Here is a 12,200-nt window from a genome sequence, read left to right as displayed (position 1 = left end):
GATGGGAGGAAAGGAGAGCGGAGAAAAATGTATAGCTCAATAAAAACAAACAAGACTCTACACTCACTTTATGGGAGCTCAGTGAATGAGAAGGATGAATGACTGGAGTGAGCTATCAGTGCAAACACTTCCCAATAGACTAGTGTACAAGGTACAAGAACAGGAATGAACAAAACAAACTTCCTGCCCAGAAGGGTATCTACAAATTCAGCAAGACACAGAAAAAATAATAACTGCAACAGCAGTAGAGCTAAACTCATGTATTGGGCTGTGTCTGTAGGTCAGTGATAGGTCCAAGCACAAAAGCCTTGAGTTCTGTCTTCAAGACTTCAGAAAGAAAAACAAGCCTGGCAGTGGCACACTCAGGAGGCAGGGGCAGGCAGATCTGAGTTCAAGGTCAGCCTGGTCTACACAGCTGTTCTAGTACAGTTAGGGCGAGTTCCAGGACAGTTAGGAATGTTATACAGAGAAATACTGTCTTGAAAAACCAAAATTAAACTGAGTGATGGTGGCACATGCCTTTAATCCAAGCACTTAGGCACAAGCAGGCAAATTTTTGTGAGTTCAAGGTCAGCCTAATCTATACAAGGGACTATCAAATAATTTTGTGTTAAATGTAATCAGTAAATTTCAATTTTCAAAGGTGTCAGCAACATATAAAGAGAAAAGATAGCCTGGAGCTGGATATGGCTTGGCAGATAAGACATGAAGCCAGGCACACTGAACCTTATAGAAGAGAAAGTGGGAAGCACACTTGAATGCAAAATATGACTCCAGCAGCACATACACTAAGAGAAACAATAAATGGGACCTCCTGAAACTGAAAAGCTTCTGTAAAGCAAAGCATACTGTCAATAAGACAAAACAACAGCCTACAGAATAGGAAAAGATCTTCACTAACCCCACATCAGATAGGTCTGATCTCCAAAATATACAAACAACTTAGGAAATTGGACACCAACAGAACACATAATCCAATAAAAAATGGAGTAAACACCTAAACAGAGAACTCTCAACAGAGAAATTTAAAATGGCTGAAAAACACTTAAGGAAATGTTCAAAATCTTTAGTCAGAGAAATGCAAACCAAAACAACGCTGATATTCCATCTTACACCTGAAAGAATGGCCAAGATCAAAAACACTGATGACAACTTATGCTGGAGAGGTTGTGGGGAAAGGGGAACATTTCCGCATTGCTGGTGGGTATGCAAACTGGTACAACCCCTTTGGATGTCAGTGTGAGGATTTCTCAGAAAATTAGGAAACAACCTCCCTCAAGACCCAGTAATAGTACTTTGGGGTATATATTCAAAGGATGCTTAATCGTGCTGCAAGGATACGTACTCAACTATGTTCACAGCAGCATTGTTTGTCATAGGCAAAACCTGGAAACAACCTAAATGCCCCTTGACCAAAGAATGGATAAGGAAAATGTGGTACATTTACATAGTGGAGTACTACAGTACAGCAGAAAAAAAATAACAGCTTGAATTTTGCAGGAAAACGGATGGAGCTAGAAAACATTATTTTGAGTGAGGTAACCCAGACCCAGAAAGACAATTATCACATGTACTCACTCATAGGTGGTTTTTAAACATAAAGAAAGCCATCCTACAAACCCTAATTCCACAGAACTTAGACAACAATGTGGACACTAAGAGAGACTTACATAGATCTAATCTACATGGGAAGTAGAAAGTAGAAAAAGACAAGATCTCCTGATTAAATTGGGAGCATGGGGACCTTGGGGGAGGGTTGAAGGGGAGAGGGGAGAGGCAGGAAGGGGAGCAGAGAAAAATGTAGAGCTCAATAAATATCAATAATATTTAATAATAATTTAATGGTTATTAAAAAATAATCAGCCTCACTCATGGGAAACATGGAAGTGGAAACAGCCAGACAGAGCTTTTTTTTGTTTGTTTGTTTGTTTGTTTTTTTTTTGGTTTTTCGAGACAGGGTTTCTTTGTGGTTTTGGAGCATGTCCTGGAACTAGCTCTTGTAGACCAGGCTGGTCTCGAACTCAGAGATCCGCTTGCCTCTGCCTCCGGAGTGCTGGGATTAAAGGCCAGACAGAACTTTGAAGAAGAGTGCTTACCTAATGTGCAAAGGCCATTGTGGGAACCTGTTCTATCTTAACTGGAGGTCAGAGTTTGAGCTTATTTTTGCTCTCTCAAAGCTGTTGACAAAAGGTTGCTACAAACAAGACATTCTGACCTAGGTGTGGTTAAGTAGTATTTTGGATATAGAGGTGAATCTGCTCCACCTGGACCAAAGGTCGGAGAATTCAAGTCTATTCCTTATATCATGCTAATGAAGTCTGTTGCATCCCCCTCCCCTTTTGGAGTGAAATATATAAGCATGTGAAAAATAAACAAGGCAAAATCAGTATTAACTTAATGTCCCTCCTGATGACGTTCTGTGTTCCTGTCTCTTTTTTCTCTTATATCTCTATTCCTTTTTCTTACTAATTCTAATCCTCATGCTCCTACCCTGGAATGTACAAGTCAACAAGCCATGGGGTCATATCTCTGGAAAGATCAAAATTTAAAGCTATAATGAGGAAACATTATTCAAACTTCTTAGCCAAAATCAGAAATGCTGGTAATAAAGACATTGTGTAACAAAGAAAACCAAATATGTGTGTATAATCTAGAGGTGGGTGGAAGATGTTCATAGGCAGCTTAATGCATAGCAGGCAAAGATCAGAAGCAATCCATAGCCAGTGAGAAACAAGGAACTGACAGGAACACTGTAGTGATGTGGGAGTGTCATATATCAATTTGTTGATTTCATTGGTTAAGCAATAAAGAAACTGCTTGGCCCTGCTAGGTTAAAACATAGATGGGAGGAGTAAACAGAACAGAATGCTGGGAGGAAGAGGAAGTGAGCTCAGAGAGACGCCACGCTCCCTTCTCCTCTCCTGGGCAGAGGCCCCTCTCCTCTCCTGGGCAGAGGCCCCTCTCCTCTCCTGGGCAGAGGCCCCTCTCCTCTCCTGGGCAGAGGCCCCTCTCCTCTCCTGGGCAGAGGCCCCTCTCCTCTCCTGGGCAGAGGCCCCTCTCCTCTCCTGGGCGGACGCGAGAGCTCTGCTCTCTCAAGCACAGGAGCTCCTACCCAAGATGGACGTAGGCTGAATCTTTCCGGGTAAGACTGGTGCTACACAGTTTTACTAGAGATGGGTTGATCGGGATCAGAATTAGCCAGTAAGGGCTAGAGCTAATGGGCCAAGCAGTGTTTAAAAGAATACAGTGCCGGTGTAATTATTTCGGGTATAAAGCTAGCCAGGCGGCCGGGGTGCTGGGGATGCAGCCCTGCCGCTCATATTACAACACTGTAGTTTAACGCTTCTGTGGAACCTAACACAGGTATTTCATAGAAAGGAAAAAATGCTGCTTCATACAATTTTGATTTATTTTACCAATAACTTACTGAATGAAAGAAAAAGCAGAGCAGAGGTTTATTCAACTAAAGCAAGATAGCAGATAGCAGTATAGGAGTGACCTAGGACAAGAGACAAGCTGGTTAAAAGAATGGAATTTGGTTCTCAACACCTGTACAGCTTGTAGCTAACAGCTCCTGGGGAAATCCAACTCCTTCTTGGAGACATTGGTCTCCAAGGGCTACTGCTTTCATATGCACTAAATCGAGACACAGACACTCAAAGAATCATGTATGTTAGGAGGGTGGGGTGGGGTTATATAGTAGGATATGCCTTTAATCCCAGCACTCAGGAGGCAAAGGCAACAAGATCTCTGAATTAGGAGGTCAGCTTGCTCTACATGGAAACTATCTCATAACACTATAATAATAAAAATAATAATAATAATAATAATAATAATAAATTTTTAAAGGCCAATTTCCTGAAGGGGAAAATCTATTTTTCCGTAATCACCTTTCTTTAGTGCCTGGTATATGCACTATCTAGACAGCACTGTTTTACTCATTTATATGATTCCTATGGAGCAACCAAGGAAAGAGAGCTTGATTTGATGAGTACACGCTATATACATGTGTTTAATTATCAAGCTGAACCCAACCAGAGAGAATTATAACAGCGAAAATATGCGTTTCTGTAATACTCTAAACACACTCCTAACACCTTTAGAAATACAGCCTTGTGGGGGCTGGAGAGATGGCTCAGTGGTTAAGAGCATTGCCTGCTCTTCCAGAGGTCCTGAGTTCGGTTCCCAGCAACCACATGGTGGCTCACAACCATCTGTAATGAGATCTGGTCCATCTGTAATGAGATCTGGTGCCTTCTTCTGGTGTGTGCCCTCTTCTGGCCTTTAGGAATACACACAGACAGAACATTGTATACATAATAAATAAATAAATATTGTAATGGAAAAAAAAAAAGAAATACTGCCTTGCCTGTGTCCAGTGGGAGCTGGGCATGGTGGTGAATACCTATAATTCCAGCTCTTAGGAGGTAGAGGCTATCAGATCTGTTGAGTTCAAGGTCAGCTTGGTCTACTTAGCAAGTTTCAAGCCATCCAGTTACACAGTGAGAACACTGAAAAAATTCAACTCATAAGTAAATGTTTCCCAATCAAAAGGGGCATACATTCACATAATATAGGATATTAATAAGATAAGATTGTTGAAGCATAAATTAGAACACTATTTAAAATAGTTCAGCACCAAAAAATAAAAAATAAAAAAAATAAAATACTTCAGCAGAAGAAACAAAACAAAGCTCATACTCGATCTTGAATAAGGGCAAGGCACAGGAGTGCGCGCCTGTTTTTGACACTCAGGCTGAGGGAGGCGTTGGGAGCAGCCTGGACTATACTGGGAGTTTCCAGTCAATGGGCTATACAGCAAGACCCGCTCACAAAAAGAAGAGGGGGGAAGGAGGGAAGGGACTCTGACCTAAAAGTGAATTTGCTATTCTTCAAACTCAATTTTAAATCTTTATCTCCAACTACTTTTGAAATCTAAGCACCAGTAAAAATGTTTAAACAAAGGAGTTTTTTTATTTTTTTAGAAGGCACTGGGAACAAGTCTGTGGGAAAATGCTTCAAAATCCTACGTTTGCATCTCAGCACTGAAAAGAAATGTTTAGAAGGGTCAAAGCATGCTCGTTACACAGGTTAGCCAGGCATGGTGGCTCAGCCTGTAACCCAAAAAACTGGAGGCCACGGCAGCATGGCTATCAACTTTGAAGCCAGCTTGGCTTAGGAGTTCAGCATCACATGAGCTAAGAATAGAGTGAGAGCTAACTTTAAGAAGGAGGAGATGAGCTCAGGAAGCGACTTTAGGAAGGCCGCAAATACGTACCTTGAAAGGTTTGTCTCCACTGTGCGTCAGCATGTGCCGCTGCAACCAACTCTGACTGGTGGACGGGGTGTTATACACCTTACAACCTTTCCACAAGCAAACAAACACCTGTAAGGAAAACAATGGCTGTCACTTATCTCAATAAAGACTCTGATCACTCAAAATTTCAAATGATGAAAATCTTCAGCTGATAAAAAGCCACTACTAATTGCACTCAATCAAAATACATTTAACTCTAGTTTCCCAATAGGGAGCAGTTTTGCCCCACTCTCAATGCTAGGTCCTTTTCCCTCAGTAAGAAACTAGCAGACCCCTCAGGATGAGGGTACATAAAAGATGACAACTTCCACACACTAAGACAAGCTTACTTCTGTTTTTATGAAGGATTTGCTACTTCTCAATACTAGGAAAATATAAAAACTAAAGGTAAACATTAACTAGTAGATAAGCTTTTAACAAAGAAATGAGTCAAAAAAAATACAATTTGCATAAGTCACATTCAAATTTTAAAAGAAATAAAAATTTTGCTGTCAAGCTTTTCTACTCATGAATTCCTATTCTGACATGACTAACATTCTACATTCCTGTACTGTTCTTCCCATTAAGTATTTTTAGCTGGGCGGTTGATGGAGGAAGGTCATTGGCTAATAAAGGCACTGCCCTGGCCCATTTTATTGGTTAGAGGATAGGGTGGAGGAAGGTCATTGGCTAATAAAGGCACTGCCCTGGCCCATTTTATTGGTTAGAGGATAGGCGGGAGGACCTCCCGCAACAGGCGGTGGTGGCGCACGCCTTTAATCTCAGGAGGCAGAGGCAGGAGGATCTTTCTGTGAGTTCGAGACCAGCCTGGTCTACAAGAGTTAGTTCCAGGACACGCTCCAAAGCCACAGAGAAACCCTGTCTCGAAAAACCAAAAAAAAAAAAAAAAAGTATTTTTAGCTATCTTAATTCTGTAGAAAATATACAAAGCTAGGGAACAAAGACTGATCTTTCACAGTGAAGAACTACCTTCTCAGCCTCAGGAAACCAAATCTGACCAGGTCTGGAAAATTCCAGCACTAGTAAGTAGCCTAGTCTTCCCTTCTGAGATTTCCGAAGGATTCCAAACACTGGCAACTGTCCCATACACTGCAGTCTCTGAAAGAACTGGCACAGAGTGAGACCCTGCCTCAAAACAAAAAACAAAAAAGCTACTTTTGAGAATCGTCTTCCTACGAATAATTACAAACAGAATCATTTCAGTACTCACTACAGAGTACTACATATAACACACCGAAAAACAGACTGCAGAAAAAAATATTTTAAGGGCTGAGAATGCAGCTCTGCAGTAGAGTGCTTGCCTACCATGCACAGACCCTGAGGTTGAATCCCAGGAAGCAACAAGAAAATAAACTAAAAACATAAAACACGGGGCTGGAGAGCACTAACCACTCTTGCAGAGACCTGCGTTAAATTCACAGCACCCACTTGGTGGGTCACATCAATCTATCTCCAGTCCCAGGAAATCTGACATTTTCTTCTGGTCTCCTTCCTTGAGAATCAGGCACACATTTGCACATCCAGGTGCAGCAAGCATCTCAGTCTATGAACTAATAACAGAAGTCAGGTAGATTCTGATCTACTCTGGCTTTTGGTTTTCTCCGGTAGAGAGAGCTCTGTGCCATTCTAACACAAGCTGGACCTGGTGACACAGGCCTGACCCCAGTTCCTTAGCAGCTACTACAAGATCTGGGACTTCTGTATGACCCAGCAGTTGGTAAAGTACTTGCCTAGCAACTGGGAGGTGAAGGCAAGGGGATCCAAAATTCAAAGTCAATCTTTAGCTACACAGCAAATCTGAGGCCAGCCTGGACTACATGAGACTCATCTAAGAACTTATTCTGACAAGGCAGCATCACTGTTGCCCTCCTAAATGACTGATCCCATGGTACTACACAGAAATGTCAGTTAAGCAGTCAGTGCATTTCAAAACACTTCCTCTTCCTCCTCTCACCGATTTCTGGCCCTCCTATATTCATCTTATGTTTCACAGTTCAAGTTTTAAAAGTTCCTTTAAACAAGCCTGGCAGAGCAGGCCTATAATTGCAGCTGCTTAACAGGATGAAGCAGGAAGATGAGTGCAAAGCCTGCTTGGGCTATAAGCGAAGTTCAAAGAGTTAATCAGAGAGGACTCATGGTCAATAGACCCACCAGAAAAACATCTCCAAGGTTACTGTTAGACCAGTGAGGTGGCTCAGTAGACAAAGGCATTTACTGCCCTGAGTTCAATCCCTACAACCACATGGTGGAAGAGCCAATTCTGGCAAACTTCATTCTGATCTCTGCCCGCTCCGCCTCTTCTCACACTCACACACTCAAACAGTGGATAAATGTAACAAACAGATTATTTAAGAGTTTACTTAAAGAAATCTACTGGGTATAGTGAGCGACACGCCTTTAAACCTATCACTGAGGTGGCAAAAGCAGGTAGATCTGTGAATTTAATGCCAGACTGGTCTACATAGTGAAACTCTGTCTCAAAATTGGATGGCTTGGTTTTTTGAGATAGGTACCCTCAATGTAGCCCAGGCTGTCCTCTATGATCCTCCTGACTGAACCTCTCCTGCCAAGGATTTAACAGATCTGCTCTATTAATCTAAAATTTCAAGTGACTACTCTTAATTAAAAAGGGACCCTGTCTCTCAAAGCAAGGAATCAACAGAGGAGAGGGGAAGGGAAGAGAAAAGGACCAGATACAGAAGAGGAAGGCAGAACCTAAGGCTATAGATGCACAAGTGTAGTTGTTCATGCGTGGCTATGGTTTGCTTTATGGTATTTTTTTACTCTTTTTCAAAATGTATGTTTTCCCTGAATCCACTCTGTGCACCACACCCATATATTGCCTTTGGAGGGCAGAAGGGTAGACCAGATGCCCTAAGACCTGGAGTGACAGGCAGAAGTTAGCCACCAAATTAAATGCTAAGACGGAACCTGAGTCCTCCCAGAAGAGCAGCCCCAGTTATTTGGTTTTGAGATAGATTCTCACATGTAACCTCAGAACCTCTCTAACTAGGCATCATTCTGCCTCAGCCTTGAAAAGTACTTTTATACTTGATTTTTAGAAATACTTCTAATATAAAATGATTTTATTTTTCTGTTGCTGTTGTTATTGTTGTTCTGAGGCAAGGTTTCACTATGTAGTCTTGACTGGAATTTGCTATGTAGATAAGGCTGACCTCAAACTCCTCCCAGTGAAGGGAATTAAAGGTTTGCCTCACCATACTCAGCAGTAGGCCCTATAAATCAATTAAGGTTTAGCTATTTTAATAAATCCACAGTCCATTCTCTTGTGATATGGAGAATCTTGTGTATTATTGGGGAATACTGGGCAAAACAGTAACACATTAACCAGTGTGGTACATGCCTATATCCCAGAACTCAGAAGACAAAAAGTGCCCCAAAGTCAAGGCCAACAAGATAAACCCAAAAAGTTCCAGGCCAGAATCTCAAATCACACCCACGCCACTATGGGAGTATCCAAAGTACAGATACAATTTATTATACGTGACACAAAAGCTTCGTTTTTACCCCTTTCTTAATTATACAAAACATTCTCATGTTTTTTATTATTGTTTGTTATTCTTTGATACTAATCCAGTGTAGCCTAGATATTCCTACCTCAGTCTGAGTGCTAGGATTATATAACACCCAGGCTGTCTCATAACTCCCTGAAGTATATTCATAATCTATTGCTTAAGTAATTTAATCTCTCATATGCCCATCCACACTTACATATAAAAAGTCAAAAGGGCTACTGAACAGACGGCTCAGCAGTTAAGAGCACTGGCTTCTCTTCCAGAGGACCTGAGTTCAATTCCCCACAAGCAAATGGCAGCTCACAGCTGTCTACACCCCCAGTCTGTAGGCACCGGGCATGCACAGAGAGCAGAGACATGAATGCAACCAAAACAACCCCACACATAAAAATGAACAAAAACTTTAAGGGGGTTGGAAAGATGGTTCAGCAGTTAAGAACACTTGCTATTCTTGCAGAGGACCTGGTTTTAGTTCCCAGCACCCACAAGGTAGCTCACAACCATCCACAGGCAAGCACAAAATATACATAGATATATAAGCAAAACATCCACACAAATGTCTAAATTTATTATTATTATTATTGTTATTATTATTATTATTATTATTATTATTAACAAGATAGGCTGTCCTGGAACTCTCTCTGTAGACAAAGACTGCCCTTGAACTCAAGCCTGTCTCTGCCTCCCAAATGCTGGCAAAGGCAAGTGTCACCACTGCCCAGCTTAAAAAAAAAAAAATTTAATGAAAACTTAATAAAAAGCTACTGTTCAGTACACTTCAGTAGCCAACAAAAATTAAAGCTCACATGGACATGGCAACACAGACAACTTGGAGCTGGTGGTGAGCTCTTATGTCTCCTAGGGTAAAGATCAACAGAGGAAGAGGAAAACAGCAGAAGAGAATATAATATTCAAATCGTACTCACTTACTGTTCCAGTAAAACTCATCTTTTTCTGCTGTTTCATGATGGCACTTTAACCTCTAAAAGAAATCTAAAAATTCACTAGGCAATCAAAGTCAGATATTCCCTACTCATGAGGTACAAAGAGGCTGTGCCTTGGGCTCAGTGTTAAGTTGCTTGTCAAGCATGCTCGAGAACCTAGGTTCTAGTTCCAGCACTGGGAAAAAATACAAGTCCTCGTAGATGATATGTAGACAACACTGAGACAGAAAGTGGTCACCAAAACATCTATCCACTTAAGGGGATGAGCTTAAGTGGTCCAGATTTCATCAAGATGATAATGGAAAAGCCTTAAAAATAGATAATCAAAACTACACAATGGTATAAACTTACACAGTGCCACTGAATTACACACTTAAAAACAATTAAAACAGTTTCTTGAGGCTGGAGGGGTGCCTCCCTAATTGAGAAAACTGGGAAAAGGCAGTTATTGTCCACATCTTTAATCTTAGTACTTAGGAGGCAGAGGCAGGCAGATCTGTGAGTTTGAGGCCAGCCTGGACTACAGAGTGAGTTCCAGGACAACCAGTGTAACACAGAGAAACCCTGCCTGGAAAAACAAACAAACAAAATTATAGAAATTCTGAGGCTTTGTGGCCTGTAATACCACTAAGACACCTGTACTAACAGTCATCAAATGTCATATCAAGTGACAGAACTTTTAGAAAGTTTCATCTAATGAGAGGGCTACAGAAATGGCTCAAGGGCTGGAGAGATGGCTCAGTGGTTAAGAGCATTGCCTGCTCTTCCAAAGGTCCTGAGTTCAATTCCCAGCTACCACACGGTGGCTCACAACCATCTGTAATGAGGTCTGGTGCCCTCTTCTGGCCTTCAGGCATACACACAGAAAGAATATTGCATACATAATATATAAATAAATATTAAAAGAAATGGCTCAAGAGGTTAAGAGTATTTTTCTGCTCCTACAAAAGACCTGAATTCTGTGCACAACACACAGTACATACACATACACTCAGGCAAAATACTCATACATACATAAATCTTAAAAAAAGCCAGAGACAAGTTCGAGGACAGCCTGGTCTACAAGAGCTAATTCCAGGACAGCCAGGACTGTTACACAGAGAAACCTTATCTCGAAGGGGGGGGGGGGGGGAGCCAGGCAGTGGTGAAAGAGGTAAGGTGAACAGAGTTCACCAGTAGACCAAGTGGAAGTATGCCACTTGACTGGTCACTCAGACATGAAACAGTGGCACTGGCTTTTAATCCTAGTACTTAGGAGGCAGAGGCAGGTGCATCTCTATAAATTCAAGTTCACCCTCATATACAGAGCAAGTTCCAGGACAGCCAATGCTACACAGAGAAACCCTGCCTCAAACAAATGAAATATCTTGAACCACTAAAATTATATATATGACTATTGCTAAAACTCAGGCATTCTCCCATATCTCTTTACCCCACCCCCCTCCTTTTCGGGAAGCCCACACCCAAGTAGTATATACTGTCCATCCCTTTCCACCTCTATTTCTGGTTTAACTCTCTGCTTCTGTGTGTGTTTGACGTGTATCACAGCTCATGCAAGGAGAATAATTCTGTGGCATCAGCCCTTCGACCTTTGCCTAAAATCTTCAGATAGCACAGGTAGTCAGGCTCAGGATTGACCACTACCTCTCCTCAATGCATGTCCAGTTGGTTCCTGGAGGTTTTTTTTTTTTTCTTTTTTTTTGGTTTTTCAAGACAGGCTTCTCTGTAGCTTGAGTCTATCCTAGAACTAGCTCTTGTAGACCAGGTTGGCCTCAAACTCAAGAGATCCTCCTGGGGGCTGGAGAGATGGCTCAGCGGTTAAGAGCATTGCCTGCTCTTCCAAAGGTCCTGAGTTCAATTCCCAGCAACCACATGGTGGCTCACAACCATCTGAAATGAGGTCTGGTGCCCTCTTCTGGCCTTCAGGCATACATGCAGAAAGAATATTGTATACATAATAAATAAATAAATAAATTTAAAAAAAAAAAAAAGAGATCCTCCTGTCTCTGCCTCCTGAGTACTGGGATTAAAGGCATGTGCTACCACCACCTGACTGACACTGGAGTTACCGATGAGCATGAATGTAAACTAAGGTTCATTCCAAGAGCAACAAACACTACTATGCCAACTGTTCAGCCCCAAAACTCTTTAAATTATTACTATTATTCATTTTTTTAGATTTTATTTCCTTTTATGTGCTTCCATGTTTTACCTTCATATTTGTATGTGCACCATGTGCATGCCTGGTACCCTCAGAGGTCAGAAGAAGGCATTATGCATAACTCTGGGCCACCATGTGGGTGCCGGGAACTGAATCCAAGTCCTTCCCAAGAGCAGCCAGTATTAACCACTGAAACATCTCTTTAGCACTATGTAAATTATGGCGTAGTCTGCAGGCTTTCG

The 12,200-nt window shown here is 41.6% G+C and overlaps 1 protein-coding gene across 2 annotated transcripts in view; it reads right to left on the bottom strand.

Annotated features, from left to right (window-relative positions):
- Positions 1 to 12,200, bottom strand: part of Aebp2 (AE binding protein 2) — a 40,723-nt gene that overhangs the window by 17,463 nt on the left and 11,060 nt on the right. For both annotated transcript variants that reach the window (XM_041633515.1, XM_041633514.1), the window contains exon 3: positions 5,279 to 5,386. In XM_041633515.1, the coding sequence (XP_041489449.1) occupies positions 5,279 to 5,386 (108 nt within the window). The remainder of the gene's footprint in view (positions 1 to 5,278; positions 5,387 to 12,200) is intronic.

Source organism: Microtus oregoni, unplaced genomic scaffold (assembly GCF_018167655.1).
Source record: "Microtus oregoni isolate MIOR12 unplaced genomic scaffold, Mior012 000002F_ref0000024, whole genome shotgun sequence".
Lineage (NCBI taxonomy): Eukaryota > Metazoa > Chordata > Mammalia > Rodentia > Cricetidae > Microtus > Microtus oregoni.
The sequence above is the reverse complement of the archived record's forward strand: the minus strand, read 5'-3'. Positions and strand labels throughout refer to the sequence as shown.